General features: G+C 39.9%; 1 protein-coding gene across 6 annotated transcripts in view; it reads left to right on the forward strand.

Annotated features, from left to right (window-relative positions):
- PLCB4 (phospholipase C beta 4) overlaps positions 1-21501 on the forward strand; it is a 444937-nt gene that overhangs the window by 270132 nt on the left and 153304 nt on the right. For all 6 annotated transcript variants that reach the window (XM_056121270.1, XM_056121275.1, XM_056121273.1 and 3 more), the window contains exon 3: positions 1307-1405. In XM_056121270.1, coding sequence (XP_055977245.1) covers positions 1322-1405 — 84 coding nt within the window. In that variant the 5' untranslated portion in view covers positions 1307-1321. The remainder of the gene's footprint in view (positions 1-1306; positions 1406-21501) is intronic.

Below are 21501 nucleotides of genomic sequence, written 5' to 3' on the forward strand. Positions count from 1 at the left end.
TTTGCAGCTATTGCATATGCACCATTGATGCGTAATGCAAAGCAGGGTGGGTAAAAGGTAAAAGTGTTGAGTTATGTGTGTGAGGAACCATTATTAATAGCATTGTAAACCACAGAATCTCAATTTTAGTAATGTTTGTAAAGGAAGAGCTCCCCAAATGAGGCTTCTATTATGAACAACTTTGTAAATCCTGGTGGTTTAATTATAAATAACTATACGCACACACTATATACACACACATATGGGGGGGTGGGGGGAAGGAATAGCTTTCTCTCCTAGGTGTGGGCAGCTAGCCTGAACAATGCCTGAGTTCTCTTTAGTTGTAATACTGTGGCCAGAGTGATATACAGCTGACAGGGCACTTGCCTTGTATTCGGTGAATTTGTGTTCTATCCTGGCATCCCATAAATTCCCCTCAGTCCCTCCAGGAGTGATCCCTGAGTACAGGGCTAGAAGGAAGCCCTGAACACTGCCAAATGTGGTGCCCAAAAGAGACAAAGCAAAATGTCATTATACTGCCTACAGTAGAAAGCAGGCATGAACCAAGTGAAAAAGAGGGAAGTAAAGACTAAAGAGAGGGTCAAAGATAATTTTAAAAAAATGGGTGGGGTTGAGGGGACAGGAAAGATGATAGAACAGTAGGTAAGGCTTTGCTTATGCCCAACCCTCGTTCAATCCCCAACATCATAGATGCTCTTCCATACCCACCAGAAGTGATCCCTGAGAGTAGAGCCAGGAGTAAGCCTGAGCACAGCCAGTAAACTACACACAGCAAATATATATATATATATTTTTTTTTCTATAACTGCTTGATTCTACTGCCTATCACTGTGTACTTTCCTACTCATCAGTTAAGCTTCAGGCATGAAGTGAAGACTTGTTGAACCATCTGGCTTTTGCTGCAGGCCTCTCCTATAGGAGATTAGGTTTGCAAGTTACCTTTTTTATCTAATGCGGTCATATTAAATGGTAGCATATATGTACATGTGTAAATATGTAAGAGTATACATACACATATATATGTTTCTGTGCATGATTATTAAATAAGATTTGAAGAGGAAGTGAGAAGTGCTTCCCAAACTACCCTTCTGTTATTTTTTTGGTAATACTCTTTTTATCAATTTAGAGACAAAGAAAATGGAAGTTTGGGTCTGTTGAAGGGAAAAAAAAGAAGAAAGATAATTTATACACTTATTGCATGTGTTATAATAAAATCTTTTGAAAACAAATATAAAGTGAATAATCTTTAATCTTAAATTGTTCTTTTAATTTTGTAAATTAATGATATATTCTTTTCCAGTTTTAGGTCTTGAACATAATCATGGCCAAACCCTATGAATTTAACTGGCAGAAAGAAGTTCCTTCCTTTTTGCAAGAGGGAGCCGTTTTTGATAGATATGAAGAGGTAAAAAAGTGTTAATTATCATTTCTCATAAAACATTCCAATAATTATTTTATTGTATTAAATAAATAATCTTTGACATAATTTAGAACAATTGGGAGATTCATAAGTTGGAATAGTTATGAGGAGGCAAATTATGAAATATAATGATTATATAATACTATAATTTATTTAACATACCATGTAAATACCAGGTATAGTATTAATAATGCTATAACTTATTGAGTGCTTATAATGTGCCAAACAGCGAAGTATAAGGTTGTTCTATTATTATTATTATTATTATTGACTTGTAGGGTTTTTTATTTTTTTTTCATTTTGGGTCACACCTGGCAATGCACAGGGGTTACTCCTGGCTCTGCACTCAGGAATTGCTCCTGGCGGTGCTCAGGGAACCATATGGGATGCTGGGAATAGAACCTGGGTCCGCCACATGCAAGGCAAACGCCCTACCCTCTGTGCTATCTCTGCAGCCGCAGACTTACAGATTGGTTGTATGTAGTGCCAGATTTCGCTTAAAGATGTAGTTTGGGCATAATTTCTACAGAAAGCTTTTATTTGTTATAAATTCTGTAATAATTGGATTTTGTGCTGGTCATTTTGCTCTACTCCTTTACTTTTTTCTGTTTATACTTAGTTTGACCGAAGTTTTATTTTCTGTTTAGATCTTTTATTGTTTAGATGATTGCAAGGTGAAATGGGTCTAGATTTTACTTAGACTGTATATGAATTTGAAGTGCCTCGTGGGGGACACCTGTGATGAAGTTTCGTTGTCTCTAAGGCAAAGAAAAGTGTAAAATCCGTTGAGTTCCTTTAGAGATATAATTGGTTTCTTTCGAAATCAAAAATTTCTAGTTTGGATGGCTCTCCCAGAAGCCATTTCAGCCAGTTTTGTGGTCGAGGTCTGTGGACTGATGTGACTCAAAGCCTGTTGAGTTGAATATTTTCAAATTGTGTATCTTAGCGCACCTTATATTTATACCATAATTGTTTTATAAATAAACAAAATTGGGAAAGGCATACGATGGGTCTGAATGTGGCCACTGTTCCTTGCACTGAATTCAAGGCTTGACTCAGAATCGTTATAGAACTAAAATGTCACTACTTCCCCTAAGAACAGCTAACTGCATTCTACTCTGAGAAGAAACAGAAAACAATATTCTGCCACCAGAGAAACTGATGTAGGCAGGTAGATAGGGAAAGGCTCTCTGCAATGAAACAAAGTCTCATAGGAGAAGAATTCTAGGACCAACCCACCCTGTGGAGACAGAGAATAAGGACTTGATAAGACCATCCCCAGACCCTGAAGATATGGGCCTCCTCCCCATGAATTTCCTCCTTCCCAAAAACCCCCCTTTCAATCCGGTTGACTCCAGCGACCCAGCCCCAAGGTGATTCCAGGACATTCCAAGTCAGATGATTCTCGAACCCCTTCCAATCCGGTTGACTCCAGTGACCCAGCCCCAAGGAGATTCCAGGACATTCCAAGTCAGATGATTCTCGAACCCCCTTTCAATCCGGTTGACTCCAGCGACCCAGCCCCAAGGAGATTCCAGAACATTCCGAGTCAGAAGGATCTATAAGAACCAGCTCGAGAGCCCACTTGGCGCTCTCTCCACCCTCGGAGAAGCCCGCGTTCCCTCTGGATCTTCAGGGTCTGGGGATGGTCTTATCAAGTCCTTATTCTCTGTCTCCACAGGGTGGGTTGGTCCTAGAATTCTTCTCCTATGAGACTTTGTTTCATTGCAGAGAGCCTTTCCCTATCTACCTGCCTACATCAAAACCACTCTTATTAATTTTTTTGGCTTCTTTCTAGCCTTTTTTTTGTATTTTCTTTCTCATCAATACTTGTGATCATTAAATAATGTTTCAATAATACAAGTTGGAATCTGTTCTCCATTTCAATATTTCTACACAGGCACGCAGGCATACACACACATAGGTGTGTGTGTGTGCCTGTGCGCAATTTTAGCATAACAATTTGCTTAGAATTCCTGAAGTACCTCTTTTGTTACAAGTCTGCATGCATATGGCTCCCTCTTTCTGTAATGCCCATTGTTTGACTGCTAAACTTCTACCTATGCTTCAGAAACCAGAGAAGTAATCTTAACGTTTTTGCTGTCGTTCTTAACCCATACAGTGAAATTCAGTAGCCCCTTTGAGTCACTGCTAATCTACCTGACAGGTATTCTTCTGCATTCACATTTTGTTGACTAATTTTTGTATCTTGAGGTCTGTACCTTGAGTTCAAGATTATATTTTGTAAGCCTTTCTGTTTTTCTTGCAGATTAGCAGAATGCTTGCAAAGCTTTCTGTAGATGTCACAATTGAAGGGATTTTTAGATGAGTCCTCCTATAATTTTGTTAATATTCATTTGTTCATCTTCTGAATAATTAAATGGTACGAGGATTTAATAATTCTTGATAACCTTGAGCTTTAACAGATCCAAAATATTAGGGTAAGTTATGTGGCATTTTCATCTTTTTAATTAAAACTTATCACTATCAGTGATTTGATGTAATTCAAACCTATACAAAGAAAGTCAATGCAAGTGACTACCTTTGTTTCAGAATCACACCTGGAGATGCTCAAGACTTATTCTTGACTGCACTCAGGGATCACTTTTTGGAGGGATTCAAGGGACCTTACAGTATGCCAGAGACCAACCTGGGTTGACATGTGCAAGGCAAGGGCCCTATTCTCCCTACTATCACTCTGGTCCCACCTCTACCACTATTATATTAATGAAAATATCCTAGAGTGGGAAAAGTACTATTTTTAATGAATAAAATGTGATTTGGTAATCAGGACTCTCGTAATTATTTTAATTGTCTTTTCTTATCATGATTTTCTGTGGGTTTTAATTATTACAACTCACCTTCACAAAACACTGATTACCTGGCATTCTGAAAAACATTGGCATTTCATCCAAGTTCTCCTAAAAATGCAGTAAAGCTAGAAATCAATATTGAAAATTAAATACAGTCTAAGCTTTTACTTTCTAAATGTCATATTTTTTATCAAAATTCTCTCAGCCAAACCAGGTTTAACTTCACAAAATCAAGTTTCTTTATAATCCATCAGTTCAGAAAATCAGATGTTATTGAACTGTAACCAATTTTATTATTTTATTATTTGCCAATTTTATATTTACCAATCCTATAAAATCCCATTCTTTGGAACCACAGTCATTAATATATTTGAAGCAACAAGATCTGAGCAAACTGAAGAGTTTTGTTTCTACAGTTTATGTGTGAACAACCATGAAAAATGACAGCTGACAGCCAGTGGGAAAAGCAGGAGTTGGAGAAAATACAACTCAAAATTCTCGAAAATTCACGGCAAAGGGGCATTTGTGAAGGAATGGAATGTATTTAGTACCAGATACAACAAACTTTACCATGCAGTGCTGAAGGATGAGGTGAACACTAATTTACATTCCATATTTATTGAAAGAAGGCAGGGGTGTGTTTTAAGCAATAGGTGACCACTCGCTAATGTAACAAAATGTACTTACTAGCTACTGTTGACAAAATGCATTATTTTGTCAATAAATTTAGCAGCGCAACTGCTTTTAAGCACCCTTTGGTTATTTCTGCATGACTAAGGGATTTCTTTTGGAAAAACCAAAATTTCAGAAACTGCATAACAGAATAATCCTTCTTTGTACTCCCGTGTCACTCTAAATCTGGTTTTGCTTTGACGACTTAAAGTTACTTAAATGTAAAATATATTTTCTTTCCTAAGCAATGCTCTATTTTAAATCTACTCCTCTCTCTTTGTCTCTCTCTCTCTCTCTCTCACTCTGTCTCTCTCTCTCTCTCTCTCAAAGGAAACAGCAGTACCTTTAGAAGACATGCAGCCCAAATGTCTCTACTCAACCACATTTCTCACATTTCTTACTTACCGTTACTATCCAAACATGCAGATCCTGTCCACTGCCACACAGGACTCATCCCAGTCTTTTCTAAAATTTACAGGGGAGGGGCTGGAGCAATAGCACAGCAGGTAGGGCATTTGCCTTGCATGTGGCCAACCCGGGTTTGATTCCCAGCATCCCATATGGTCCCCTGAGCAGTGCCAGGGGTAGTTTCTGAGTGCAGAGGCAGGAGTAACCCCTGTGCATCGCCAGGTATGACCCAAAAAGCCAAGAAAAAAATAAAATAAATGAAAAACAAAATTTATAGGGGAATATTACCTCTTATCATGGCTCATATTTTCTGTGCTTTTTTACCACTCTGTTCCCAGTACAATATCCTACTCTAGTTTATTTTTCTCTCTAAATCCATAATATCATCAAATCCCAGGAACAATAAATGGCATGTGAAATAGACTTTTACTAAAGATTTAGTGATAGCCCAGGAGAGTTGTAACACACAGTAGATTCAAACTCTGAAAGTGATTGGGTTGGTTTTTGTTTGTTTTGTTTTGTTTTTGTATTTTTCACTCTTTTTTATTAAATCACACTCCCACCAAGGCATATGATCCTATTTATTTTTTAACTTTATATATGTACATATATGTGTGCATATATGTGTAATTATATATATAAATTTGCAATGCCTGGGGTTGAAGCTAGGATTTCATAGTGTGAAGCGTGTGCTAAACAACCAAGCCATATTCTCTGCCCTCATTTATGTTTTTATCTACCCTTTGAGTCCTTCCTTAAGTCCTTTTTCAATTCAACTCTTTTTTCTTTTAAATGTTCTTATTCATATTTGAGAAAAAAAAACTTCCTCTCCAGCCAAAAGAGAATAATGGAAAATTCTACTTCCTTCTCATCTTGAGTGGTTTGGCTCTCTTTTCACTTTAGGCTATTCCATTTAGACTTCCCTGAGACATTCTCTTTAGTCTGACCTTTCTGGACACAATGTGTACACTTAAAATTTATAAAGCGCTTTCTCTTTAGGAAGAATTCTGCTTTCCTTCTAAATAAACATTCATCAGTACAACTCAGCAGTGATGGAAGTGAACTCTAACTGTGGCTGTTCAGCATTTGAAACATGACTAGTGGAACTGTGACACTGAATGTTTTATTTTGTTCAGTTTTTTTTAAAGGTATAATTTCAAACATATTTTTTGTTTAACTCGGTTTATTCTGTTTTGGTTCGAGGGGGTCACACCTGGTGGTTCTCGGGTCTTGCTCTGTGTTCGGAATCAGTTTTGGCAGAGCTCGGGGAATGATCTATGTGGTGCTGGGGAGCAAACCCTGGTTAGCTGCATGCAAGGCAAGCATAATGCATGTGGCCCTGTCACTATAGCCCAAATTCAATTCATTGTAAACTGGCTTGACTGCATACACACGGATCGTGTCTCTCTTGATAAAACAGCGAGTTCTAAGACACTCAGTTCAAGCTCCAACCACACTTTAAAATACTACCCCCTCGAGGCTAAAGTGATAGCTCACTGAGCTAGAACCCATGCATGCAGAAGACCTGGGTTTAATCCCAGCATGGCACACTGTCCCTAAGAACCAGCCTTGAAGCACCAAAGCCAAGTGTAGTCCCTGAACACCCCCAGGTGTGCCACCCCCACAAATAAATAAAAGGAAATTTAAAAAAATTAAAATACCATGCTCCTATCCTACCTAGAACAGAAAGTTTTCAATGTGCTTAATTCCAAATCTAAAGTTTCCCTGGGCCTTTTCTCTTTAGTGACAGGTGGAGCAGAGATTTATATGTTCTGTAGATAATCCATCTCAGCCACCACATGCATCAATCACTTGGCATCAAATTCCAGCTGCAGCCACCAACTTTTCTCACTCACGGGACTTTAATATATCTGAGACATACTGTCCAGATGGAGTCCCTCATTTTTCTCTTCTGCAGTTCTTATGCTCTAATTGCCTCACATTCAGGTCATGATGAGGGAGGTGAGGGAGTTGTCCTCGTGATGTGAGAAGACCGGAAGGTACAGTAGGTCTAGACGCCTGACTGAGGAGACCTTAAGCACAGGCCTCCTTAGGACTGAACCCCGATGGATAGATAGCCAGATAGAGTGTGGGTTACATGAGGGTCATGCATGCAAGGGGAGTGGTAAGGGAAGGGGAGAACTTATCTAGCTGGGGTAGGGGGAAGGGTAGTAGAGTCCAGAAGCTAAAGCTCCAGATACAGGCAGTAAACGGTTTAAGTTTCCAGCCCAGGGCATTAACACTAGATCCTGAAATCTATACTGAGGCCTTGATAGATTTTCCCCAGCTAAGGTTTGACTGGCTGGAGTGATAGCACAGTGGGTAGGGCGTTTGCCTTGGATGCGGCCGACCCAGGTTTGATTCCTCCATCCCTGTCCCTCTCGGAGAGTATCCCGCCCGCATGGAAGAGCCTGGCAAGCTCGCCGTGATGTATTCAATATGCAAAAAACAGTAACAAGTCTCGTAATGGAGACGTTACTGGTGCCCGCTCGAGCAAATTGATGAACAATGGGAGGACAGTGCTAAGGTTTGACTAGTGCCTCCAAAGCAGGCAAGACTTTATTTCTGGAATAAATACTCTGGGATGGTTGATATGGGATAGAAGGATTTCATCTGCAGTGAGTTCCACGGAAAATGGGGAGAGGTTGAAAAAGAAAATAAATTAGAGGATTTTCTAATCTCCTGGATGTAGAAGGCTTGGTAGTATAAGGGTGTAAAGTGACACAGGGATTTGCAGCACAGAAATTCTGTTAGTTAGGAGAGAACACAGAGAGCATACCAAATAGGAGCAGATTAATGCATTCACTTATGCCATTCCTCTTCCTGAAATGACTGGTACTAATCATGTCTTTAAGATGTCTTGGAAATACTGCACATATAATCAGAGTCATCCAACTTCTAGTATAAAATAAACTGTGCATGAAGCTAATTGAAAATCATAGCAAACTCTCCAAGATCATGAGAAAATGGATGTGTTTTTCTTCTTCTTTGACCCCTCACTCTAGAGCCACTTTTGGTTTCCTGACTGGAGTGAGCATCAGGAGTAGAAACATGGTGAAAACATAAGGTCAGAAAATGGACAGTGGTTCCAATGTATAAAGCAACCATTTTCCAAGAGTGGACCCCAAAACCATGTCATCAACATCACTTGGAATAGTCCATTAGAATTGGCATTGTCAGACCAGAAAGATGGTGCATTGGGTAGACACTTGGTTACATGTGGATGGCTTGGGTTCAATCCCTGGCATCAGTTACAGTCCTCTGAGCACAAAGCCAGTAGTAAACCATGAGCCAGGTATGGGCAAAATGGAAGGAAGGAAGGGAAGAAGGGAAGGAAGGGAAGGTGAGGGAGGGAAGGAAGGAAAGACGGGCTCAGGCATGAGCAAAACTACTTGGATTTCTTTCTTGGTTTTTATGGGATTCATGGCCAGATGTGGTCTCTTGCATTTTGGAGACAGTTGAGACAGTTGCTCTGGTAGCGTTGTTGCAAAATTTTTGCCAGGTGAGCAAAGTGTATGTGGGACATAGTGAGAGTGCTAGGAAAGAGCGTCAGGAGTTTAAGAAAGGCAAACTGTAGATGTATTCCTTCAACTCCCTTCTTCGATCTGTGTAGGCATTTTTTTCTTAGCATCTTTGTGCTAGAACAGTTAGGATGGGTGGATCTGAAGAGAATGTATTTTTACCTGAGCTTCTCTGATTCTTCACCCACCTTCCTTCAGTTGTTTCTTTATCACAGCCAAGCCGCTTCTTCCTCACAGAAGAAAGCAGTGGGGGGTGTCTGGGCACTTAATCAACCGGCAAACATGAAACTACCCAAAGCTGGGGGAGCTCGCTTGAGCTCTTCACAGTAACACCCATGCTGGTTCCTTCCTGTAGACCAGCCTTTGCATTAATAGCACTGATAATTTAATTTGTGCTCTCGGTGTTACTCAAAGCAAGAGCCTTTTATGGAAAGATCTTTATGGTTCGGAAAGTTTCAGAAAGAAAATGGACTGAAAGACAAAAAGGCTTGTGTTTGGACCGGACAGTCCTGAACTTTCATAAGTCAGTACCTTAGTCAAGTCCTTGAGCATCTAACTCACCTCAGATAGGTATCATATTCCCATCCCAGGGGCTCCTACTTGGGGTGAACAAGGCATAATGTTCTTTAAAGTGAAGGCTGTGCCACAATTTAGATCGTGACTGTTGAGTAAGTAAAATGTTAGGCATTAACTAGTGAACACAGTTGCCAACCATAAAGAGTTAAGGTCAGTCAGCTCTTAATCCTAATAATCAGACACCTGAATTTCTATCAGTAAAATGACTTTCTACCTTCTCTCACCTTTTATCCTTTGCTTCAGAGTAAGAGGTTGATTCGCCGTAGGGTAGGAATAATCCCTGATTATCACTACAAGATGCCTGATACACATTTGGCACGTGTGCTCCCTTTCTTGTGAGTAGGCTTCAAGGAGCAATTCCAAATCACAGCGCTGGCTGACCTTACCAGTCCCTCTGAGCTGGAGAAAGAAAGTGTTTTTTATCAGGATCATAAAAGAAAGAGTGCCTTGACTGAGGCAGTGAAAACATGCGGCAGCCTGTGCTAACCACCAGGGCCTCACAGGAAATGGTGGCTTAATTAACACAAATTGAGGCACCAGTGTGGTGTTAAATGAGATGTATACCGAGAGAGGGTGACAAGACAGATGTATGCTAGGATTTGGAGAATAAAGAAATGTAACAAGTATGGAAAGGGTTAGAGTCAATTTTCAGTTCTGGGGTAAACTAACTGGCTAGTTACAGGAACAGAAGGCACGATTGAATCTGGGTTTGAAGTTTTACATAAGACATCCAATCTGTAAGGAAGCGATAAGGGCTGAAAGGGAGGAAAGGACGTGTTTTGAAAGTGAAATGACAAGGGTTTTAGGGGAATCACTGATTGGCCAGTAACTGCATCAACTTCTGCGGTGTCACAAACCACTCAAACACTTTGTGGTACAGGAGATAAAAAGCTTTTTCTCAAGCCCTCCTTGGTTCAGTGGCTGAGGGTTGTGAGTAAGCCAGACTCACAGGGTAAAGGACACGTACACTTACGGCTACTAAACTTTTTAGAGGTACAGGGGCTTCACAGAGAAGTGAGTAGGCTCAGAAGCTTATTACATTTGAACAAAGGATGGTGCATTATGGCAAAGGGACTCGACAGGGGAGAGGGAGATGGAGACAGAGGGAGATGGAAGCTAGTAAGGGTGGTACATTGTGGGAAGGTAAATATCACGGAAAAGCTAATAGGAACTCAGTGTCCTTTAGTTGGGTTTGTCTGCGCCGAGGCCTCTTGATGTGGAGCTGCTTTCTTTATGGCCATAAAAGACCCCAGGGAGGGAATTTATGGCACTCCTCATTTCACAGAAGTTTCTAGTTTTCATCAGATAAGGGAGTTTCTAAGAAGACTCTTCTGTGCTTCTGTTGATTCTCACTTGCTTTCAGCTCAAAATGATACATATGCCAAAATGGTGATATTTCAGGGATGTCTAATCTAATCCCCTTCCGTGATTTAAGGCAGCCGCCATGGTGATGTGACCCAGGATTATGTGAGTCAGCCCTCTAGACTGGACTTCACTTGTTTGGTCCAAGTGGGGGCTGGCTAGTTTAGGGTCACCTTAGAAGGACTGTCTCACGTTCGCTTTACCTGATCAGTTATTCTCCTACAGGCAGAGAATTGGTTCACTCTAGCACCCAGCCAGGTGTTTGCTGCCAATGTTTCTCTGGACCAATTCCAGCCAAAAGCCAGTTCAGATTCACGGAGTGCGGACAGATAACAGCTCTTTCTGGTGGGGACAACTCCAAAGTTTCCTCTCAAAGGGTATAAATACAGGGAGGGTGAAGGCTTGTTTACTTCTTTGCAAACAGAAAATGTCACTCCATCTCATGTTGCAAAGGTTTGGAACTGGGGTGAACATAAGTTTTCTATAAAGGACTACATATGAAATATTTTAGACTTATCAAGTGGCGCTGTGGCCATTCTTCTACCCATTTGATCTTCAGGCAAAAAAGCAGCCTTGAGCATAGTCTATAAGTGAATGAATGGACTGTATTCCACTAAAATTTCATTTTCAAAACACAGGCCCAGACAGATTTAATGCATGGTCCATGATCTACTGATTTCTAGGTTAGACAACAAAAATGTGAATGTAGTAAGAAATAATAGGTTATTAGTCTTGGTGATGTAGTTAAATTATACTTTCATTTCAGAACTCACTTTTTTGTTCATTTTTACTCATGAATGTTTTATTAGGTATTTTGATCACCCTTCATTTCTTTTCTTTATCACTATATTTTTGTCAGTTTTTCCAGCATAGCATAACCAATCATTTTTGTCTCTTTTTCTTTGCATCTGGGTTTGTTTGGGTTTGCTTGGTCTTTTCATTTTCCTGGGTCTTGGGGGGTTTTTTTGGTTTCTTTTTTTCTCATTGAGGGTTTTTAATTTTGTTTTTTTGGTTTGCTTTTCTTCACAAAGGTAGGAGATAACTCTATTGCCTGGAGGAATTGAAGCATCTCACCCATGAAATAACATTTGAATCCATCTCATGGAAAACTGTAACATTTGGGATTTGTGCTATTCAAGGAGACAGGAAGGACTTATTCATAGGAAGATGTGAGCTGCATCCACTAGAAAAACAGAGAAGGAAATCTGAGATTAGCATTAACATTTATAGGGTGCTAAAAGAAACAAAGCAATATAAACAAAACACAAAGAAAAGTGAAAATAATGAGCCAATGAACTTCAAATACAAGGAACTAGATAAGGAACTTTTTCTCAAGTATTATTGTGCTATGTTAAAGAATGTGCTTTAAAATTCAGTGACTCAAATGGCAGTATTAGCTTATGACTTCTTTTCTATATGAAGTACAAATAGAAATTTTTTCTGTATTACCTAAAAGCCATGTCTGTGACTGCAGATGAATAAAAGTTTTTATTTTAAAAAATTATTATAGTTTATCTAACTTTATTTTTAATATTATTATATTTTAGTTAATAGGATTACAGTATAGTATATCTTTAATTTTATAGTTTTGATGTACTTCTACACTCTTTTTTTTTTTATTTTGGGGCCACATCTGCCATTGTTCCGGGCTTCCTTCACGCTCTTCACTCGGGGATCATTCCTGGTGGTGCCCAGGGGAACATAACCCACTGCCAGAGATCGAGCTGTGAAGGGCCACATGAATACATATGCCTTAATGCTGTACTACTTCTCTGGCCCCTCCAGCACCTTTTAATTAGGTTTGACGAGCATAGTCCCAGAATTGTCAGGTTAATGTTAAGACAGCCAGAGAATTCCGGCTGCATTTTCTTGGTAATTATCTTTGGGTTTGTACTCGGTTAATGTATTTGTCCTAGCTATGGAATTAGAAAGTTCACTCAAGTATAAACAAATGAATAGTCTAATGAAAAATATATCCCAGTGGAAAGTAAATAATTTTGAAGAACCTTCTCGACTAATAAAGTCATATTTCTTTAAACTCAGCTTTGCATGAGTAAAATCCTTGTTCCAAAGAGTTATGAGAAGAAATGTTTCTGGTTTAGGCTGTTTGGAGGGAAGATGCTTTTTAGTGCTGACTGTTGAAATATCTGCCACTGTGAGTGCTCCCTTGGTACTCCACAAATGGTTTTCCTGTGTAAATTCTGTACAAATACTGTCATTTAACCCTCATAGAGCGCTGGTGGCAGGGCCCTTACAAGGTCACCGGAGTAACACAAGTGGTATATAAATCTTACATGAAACAGGATTATTTCTCTTCAGGAGCAGTTTTCTCTAAATAAGATAATGCTTGGCTGTTAGGTTTTAGAAAAGGGGGATAATGTAGAACCTGCCTTACTCTACACATGCGTGAACATAGCAAAGACTCAGATTGTACTAGAAAAAAAAACTGGAAAAGAAACAACTTCTTTTGTTGGGTCACTTTATAGCTCATAAAACTTAGCCTCATTTTTTAGGTTGTCAAACTGAAATTTGAAATGATGAAACACTTTCCTTGCCGAGGGAAGCCTAGTTGATCACTTACCGTGAAGAAATGTACCAAACAAGTGAGCCTATAGTAATTCTCAGAGTGTGTCCCCCACCCACCCACCCACCAGCAGCAGCAACAGCAGCAGCAACACGTGGAAGTTTGTTAGAAATTTCTCCAGTTCCACCCCAGACCTATGGAATCAGAAACTCTACAATGTGTCATTCTGTGTTTCTGATGATGTAACACAAGTTTGAGATCTGCTAAGGAGAAGGCAAGGAGAGGCATTCTGTAGTTCCTTTGATAGAAAAGAATTAAAGTCTATTTAAAGTTCTTTACAAGGCAGCTGAAATACAGAAGCGATGATACCAAGTAGAGGATGCTTGGAGGGCTCACTCGGGATGGGAGATGCGTGCTGAAAGTAGACTATAGACCAAACAAGATGGCCACTTAGTACCTGTATTGCAAACCATAACACCCAAAAGGAGAGAGAGAGAGAGAGAGAATAAAAGGGAATGTGCCTGCCAGAGAAATAGGAGGTGGGGGGGGAGGGTGGTGGTACTGGGAACATTGGTGATGGAGAATGGGCACTGGTGGAGGGATGGGTACTCGATCATTGTATGACTGAAACCTAAGCAGGAAAATTTGTTAGTCTGTAACTGTACCTCATGGTGATTCATTAAAAAATAAAAATAAAGTTCTTTACAGTTCATTGCCCCCAAACAGGCAATATAGATAGATAAGAGCAGAGGGGCAATTGTTTCATGAAAGTTCTTTTCCCAGAGGAGAGAGATTGAACCCTCCTATGTGCCAGGTACAGGACTGCACACTAAGAATCAATCATGTCTTTGTATGCTTTAAGAATTCGATGTGATCTTATTCCAGATGAAGAAAGAGAAGCAGCCATGTTGATACTAGCACGTACCACCAGTGGCTCCTTCTGACTAATAGCTTAGCTTACATGAATTGCAGTGCCAGAATTAACATGTTTAATTCATTTAGAAATTGACTACTATCCAACATAGATTGACGAATGACGCAAGTTTCCAGAACCAATGTACCGGTAACACAGGACGTGCATGAAACACAGCTCTCTGTACTCTCACTTGGAGTGTGCAAATGAATAAGTTTAGGATACTCTGTCTCCCAAATATGGCACCATGGCAAAAAAAGGAAGGAAATTGAAAAAATAAAATAGCAGAATTAGAAGAGTCATTCTGAACACCTCCCCCTACCCCTGAAATATATTATAACTTCATGTGTTTGGGGTACCTTCCCTGCAGCTGAAGAAAGGAACTGTCTTATTTTCAAAGACAAAGGAATATAAGAAGAATCCCAACAAACTGGTCATGCAAAAGTCCTGCAGTTTACCACACTCTTCCCATACTCTTTGAGCTGTGCTTACTGCTATACAACTTCCCAGTCTTTGTCAGACCTCCTCTGAAAATACTCGCAGCTGCTTCTTTGTCTTCTGATTTCCTTGTGAAGTTCCTGGGTCACATACATCTTATATTAAATTAATTTGCATGCTTCTCTCCTGCTATTTTGTTTTTGTCAATTGCATTTCCAGACCCAGCCAGTGGTGATCCAGGAAAGCAAAAATGTTCCTTTCCTACAAAGAAACAGTGGTATATGTAAGATGTACACATATTAGATTAGACTAATTACACTTCCACCTTCTAAGAGTTTAATTCAATTTGATTCTTTGAGGAAAATTAGGTTGGAAAATATTTTTTACAGTTTTTCTTAAGAAAACAAACAAGTGCCCCATAAATGCCCCTAACAAATGTAATACCAAAGTCTTATGAAAAATTAAAATCAGCCTGTGAGGACAGAAAGTTATTGTCTAGAACTTTCTTCATTTTGAATAATTTTGGGGAGGCAGATGCTGAACTAAAATGAACTCCATGAAGTCAAAAATCTATTTTACTTCAATCACAGAAAAGAGACATAAAATATCCACAGTAAAGAAGCCACTTGTGTTTTTGGAGGGAGAGTTCACACCCAGCAGTGCTCAGGGCTTACTCCTGTTTAAGTGCTCAGGGATCAGTGCTCAAGTTCCCATATGTGGTGCTTGCAATTGAGCTCAAGACAGTCACAGGCAAGGGAAACACCTTTTCTTCTGTTCTATCTCTCCTGTCTCCTCTTTAATACTTAATATTGATTCTTACTAACACATAAAAAAGACGTGATTTTCGAGTTTTCATTCCTAAATCCATAAATAATAAATAATTTCTTGGAACTCATGCCCATCAAAAACCTTTAATGGGGCTGAAGAGGTAGTACAGTGGATAGAGGCTGACCTGGGTTCAATTCCCATCACGGTAGATGGTCCACACATTGTCCAAAAACCAAAGCCAAGAAGAATGCAAATAGCCCAGGTAGCTCCCAGGTGGGTAGGCTGACATATTACTAGGAACATTTTGTAGGCATCTCCTTCTTTTCTGCTATGGGTCATCTTTTCTTTAAAAGATCAGTGATCACTTAACTTTATTGAGATGCAACGGAAAAGGAGTTTAGTTTTTACATGCTCACTATAGCCAGGTTGCCAGGATATTGTTTGCAAATAAAGGAAGGATTTTTTTTTTTAAGTAAGTACTATGTAGCACTAGCGCTATCCTCCCGTTGTTCATCAGTTTGCTCTAGTGGGCACAGTAACGTCTCCATTGTGACACTTCTTACTGTGCTTGGCATGTCAAAATATTTCACAGGTAGCTTGCCAGGCTCTGCCGTGCGGGCGATATACTTTCGGTAGCTTGCCGGGCTCTCGGAGAGGGGCGGAGGAATTGAACCCGGCTCGCCCAGGTCGGCTGCGTGCAAGGCAAATGCCCTACCTGCTGTGCTATTTAGGATAAAACATTTTTATCTTTGAGAGCTCTTCGTTAAGAGTTTGAAATAGCACTCAGGGATCACTCCTGGTGGTGCTTGCAGGACAATATGCTGTGTCAGGGATTGAATCGTTAAATTGGGCTTGGTGTCATATAAGAGTAATGCCTTACTTCCTATACTGTCTCCGCCTGGTCATGACCTAGTTTAAAACCACTAAGCATAAAGCCGCAGATTTCTTCTTGTTTGAAAAAAATGGAAGTTACCATACTTACCTTTGGGGCCGGGATGAGGATTACACTGGATTTTTTCTTAGAATGTAAATCAGAGTGTACACCTCTTTTTGATTTAAATCTTTGGTGATTTTTGTCTCATTTTTAGAAATCACCTTTAGGGTCCTTCTTATCCCCCTGAGGAATTTGCTAGAAGACTTGGCTCATTAGTCATCCTTGGAAATGCCAGGGTCAGTTGAGGCCCAGCCTGTGTACTTGTAGTTCCCGCTCTGTGTGTCTGTGTGAGTTTATTTATGTATGTGTTTGTGGTTTGTTGGCCACCCACGGCAATGCTCAGGACTTACTCCTGGCTCGGTGCTCAGAAGTTACTCCTCTCAGTGCTCATATATGGCATTGGGAATGGAGCCAGGGTTGGCTGTGCACAAAGCATATGCCTTAACCGCTATACAATCTCTCCAGTCCCTTGGTTGTTTTTAAAGGTGCCTGTGAAAAGCCTACCTCCTCCACCACCACCACACACACACTAAAAGGTCAAATCCTCTTACATTTTTTTTATTTTTACACACTCCAAGGTAAAGTCCTTTTACATGTTTTGATTTTTATGATTTTTATGTCAATTTCTAATAAAATTTATTCATTTTTTCTATTCACTGCAAAGCCCTCTTCTTAGAATACAAGCCAAGAGAAAGGAATTGTTGCTTTTATTTACTGTTGTATTTCTAGGAAAGCATCCATTTGCCATACAGTGTATAGTCAAGAAGTTTCTCCAGTGATATAGTTCCTTAATTATTTAAGATTCCATTTGATTGTTATTTAAATCACACCCCAAAAGCCTCAATGAGAAGTGCTTCAGGGAAAGAGAGGGACAGGAAGAAACAGACACAAAGAGTTTGGTGTCTTAAACAGGCAGACCTTAAAAACTAGGTCACGAAACTTTAATATCTTGACATGGAAGTACAAGAGACGGTAAGAATTTATAACTGTTTATGACAGTAAACAGCCAGAAGCATTAAGTTTGATCACTCTCAGGTGCTCGCTGAAGCACTTCCTTCTTTCCCATCCCTACTCCGAAATCCACATCCTAATTAAGCCAACCAAAATCACAATGAGCCAAGAACATGTCAGAAACCTTGTTAACATCAGGCTGTATTTCACCCTCTTCTGTAAGTATAACATGAGAAATCTGCAAAGGCTTAGGTTCTTCCTGTTGCTGCTCTCAATAGACTTGATCCTCTCTTCCAAGCCAGTTGGCTTGGGTGACTGATGATCTTTGTTTTCCAATGCAGCAAAAAAATGAGTGGATTAAAACTTTCTGCTTGATCCTGGAATAAGGACTCACAGTATCTCACTTTTGCTGCGGAACCCTTGAAAGATCTTTGGTTTCTTACTGTGAAAGAGACATTTTCCTTTCTCTGTATGTGAAATTCAGAATCCAAGACAGGTCTAACCCCCTGTAAACTGGTTGAGTAACTTGCTTGATGCCTGTTCACCATCAGTAGTGTTCAAGGAAACCCTCTTCTTAAAGTGGGGATCGTCTCCTCTAGTAGCTAATCCCTCACATACCCATAAGGAGCAAATAAACTGGGTGAGAGATTACTCAATGGGTTGGAGTACTTTGCATGCCAAAGCCCTGGATTCGGTCCTAAGCATTGCCTGGCTCCCCAGGTTCCAAGAACCCACTGCCAGGTGTAACCCAAAATAAGAAAGTAAATTTTTGAAAGAGGCAAGAAGCTAAAAATTGTCTTAGGATATCTGTCCTCTACTGCAGAGACGGAGGTACACATGAGCAAAGAAGAATTCCACCACCTGAATTCCCTGTGCACAATCAAATATTGTAGTGATCCTAGCTCACTGATCTTTTAAAAATAAATTCCATTTTCTCTTGTGCTTACACTTTCAGTTTGCACTGGGTTAGTGGGAGTGAACACACATTTTTTTTTCTCCTGTTAGAGCACTGTAGCGCTGTCCACCCATTGCTCATCGATTTGCTCGAGCAGGCCCAATAATGTCGCCATTGTGAGACTTGCTGTTACTGTGTTTGGCATTTCAAGTACATCATGGTTAGCTTGCCGGACTTTGCCCTGTGGGCAAGATAGTCTCATAGTTTGCCGGGCTCTCCGAGAGGGGCGGAGGAATCGTACCCTGGTCAGCCAGGTTGGCCATGTGCAAGGCAAATGCCCTACCCCTATGCTGTCGCTCCAGCAGCATAATAAAAGTGCATTCCCTTCCAAAGAGCTGGAGCGATAGCACAGTGGTAGGGCATTTGCCTTGCTCGCAGCCAGCCCGGCCGAGCTGGGTTCCATTCCTCCGTCCCTCTCGGAGAGCCCGGCAAGCTACCGAGAGTATCTCACCCACATGGCAGAGCAGAGCCTGGCAAGCTACCCGTGACGTAGTCAATATGCCAAACACAGTAACAATTGTTTTTGGCATATTCGATATGCCAAACACATTAACAACAAGTCTCAAAAAAAAAATGGAGACGTTACTGGGCCCGCTCGAGCAAATCAATGAACAACAGGGAAGACAATGTTTGTTGCCCCTTCCAAAACCTACCTGCACTCTCCTCTCTAATCTACCAAATCCTTATATTTGCATCCACTTGGGAAACTTGCTATACTCCGCTTGAACATTCTCCTTGTAAGATGGGGATGTTCGTGTTGACCTAATTTGTTTATTCCATAATTTTTAGCAATCTTTGTAATGAGAACTAATTCTGAGTTTGCTATTAGATTTCCGGTCAGTGTTCATTTAGTGGTTTTACATTATATATAAAGCACTGTAAAGTGCACAAAGGTATAATTTGGATGGGAAAAAAATATGTTTTTCCCATTCAAAAGTGGGTTCTGCAAAGGAATGTTAAAAAGTATTTCCATGTAAACTGATAGGAATAGTTTACCCAGTAGTAGTAACCTACCACACTATACTAAATAGGAACATTCTACATTTGGAGATGAAGAAAGGAATGCTCAGTTCATTCTGCAAACATCTAGTCACATTTGGATCAGGTCTGTCTGACTCTAAAACTAGTGGAAAATGCCCAGAGTTTCTGGCTCCTGTGAAATGGTGTTTGTGCTAATTTACATGTTTCTTCTACATCCCAATGAAAGCTGTACTGCAGAATTATATACCTCCTGATAAAATGAATAGAATGGGGATTTTAGTTAAAGACAGAAAACAAACATGGGAAAGTACAGCTAATTAGGGACACAATTAGCAGGCAGCCACTCTTCAGGCATAAAAATATTCCACAGTCGAAAGAATGAGCTTCAGATTTGTTGGTGGTGTCCCTGGTGGCCAGAGCAACTCAGGGGAAGGAATTTGAGTGCTGTAGAGGATTTGTCCTTTTGATTGAAGGGAAAACAAAAGACCAGGAAAAGGAGAAGTCATCTTTCAGTGGGTCTCATTTCTAGGACCCAAGAACAAATTCTGATGTAATCAATGTATGAGATCATGAAAAGCACCCACCTACAACAAGACAGTAATAAAAGTAATCTGTATGCTTGGCAAGGTTCACAAGAGAAGCCTCCAGAAATGTGGTAATTAGAACTGAAACATTTCTGTAGTTCTTCTAACAATCATGATGGCTACTGTCATTCTTTGACAAGGAGAATAACAAGTTCTCCATTAGATTTGATTGCTTCCTGGTCAGTCTCCTAGTTCTATTCCCGAGCAATGCCATTCTCACTTATCATCTCAAAACAAATGTTTTTTTGATGCAGCCAACAATCCTAACTCTGCTCTACGAATCACATGATGCTGGAGAAGATAATTATGTTCATGTCTCTATGGAGGCTATGGCCTCTGCTGTAAAATGAGACTGATGATAATATCTCCTTCATGAGATTATCAAGAGTTAAGTTCATATGTGAAGATTACTTACACTTGCACATGCTTAGTAATCACTAAGCATTTTGACTAGAATGATGCCAGGTACCACAAACCTTTGGCTTACATGTCAAGGTATTAGAACTGTATACTCTCTTGAGTTCCATCTGAATATCAACTGAAGGTTTTCTTGCAGGAGGAAAAACATAAATAACTTAACCCATTGGGGACAAAGAGTCAAGGGTCAAGGAAAGGAATGCCCAAACTGAAAATGCTCTTACATTGTTTGTGACAGATAGATTTCTTCACAGGGTAGTATCAAGGATTGGCAATAGAACAGAGCAGCCAGGGAGCTCCCATTCTCTATGGAATGTGAGCTTAGTTGCCCAGTGCCAGTCACTTGTAATGTCTATAATTAGAAAGAATATTAGCTTCTGGAATTAAAGTTCTGGATTTTTTCAGAATTATTCATAATTAAATGTTCATGAACCATCATTGTACACATCATTGTACAGACAGATTAAGGATGCCTACCCATCTTTTGTAGCAGTTCATCAATCATTCTGATAGTAAACATGTTATCACTATAGCTTTATTTTTTAATTAAAATAAAAACAAACAAAAATGTATGGTTTTATATGAGAGAAGTGATCATGCAGAATCCAAAAGAATTTGATAGATAAGAGTTTAGGGAATTCCTGAGAATAGAAAGTGGAAACAAATGACCGTGATGTATCATCTGGGCTCTGAACTTCCAGAATTTGAATCTTGGGTTAGTTCTAATATGGATTCCATCCATGTGACCATTTTAAAGCTAATCCCAGGATCTTCTGTTTTGGTGATAACAACATACAAAGTTATCAAAATCTGAAGATCCCTCGTGGCCATTTCCTAACTAATTTTTTGTTTATCTCTATCATCCATAATAAGGCATGTTTTTCTCTTCCAGTTTTTATTAAACCAGGAAACAAAGTGTGGGTGGAAATCACAAAGTGGGGGGTGGCAAGCACAAAATGTTGGTTTGGCAAGTACAGAGTAGGGGTGGCAAATATATAGACACTAAGGTAGAGTCACCAAAGCAAGGTTCATTCACTAACAATCTAAAAATGTGTTCGTGATAGGCAGACAAGTATCTGCTTGTTTTGGATTGCATAGGATAGATTCAGCCTTTGGAATTAGAAATGAGTTTAAATCCTTAGTTGGCTTCTTCAACAATATCTTCAATGGCTACACTTTCCTCTAAATACTCTCCACCACCCTCACCCCCGCATTGTCCAAGATGGTAACCACTAACCTCATACGCTTATTTAAATAAAATGAA

This window comes from Sorex fumeus, unplaced genomic scaffold (genome assembly GCF_029834395.1).
Source record: "Sorex fumeus unplaced genomic scaffold, SorFum_2.1 ptg000044l, whole genome shotgun sequence".
NCBI classification, from domain to species: Eukaryota; Metazoa; Chordata; class Mammalia; order Eulipotyphla; family Soricidae; genus Sorex; species Sorex fumeus.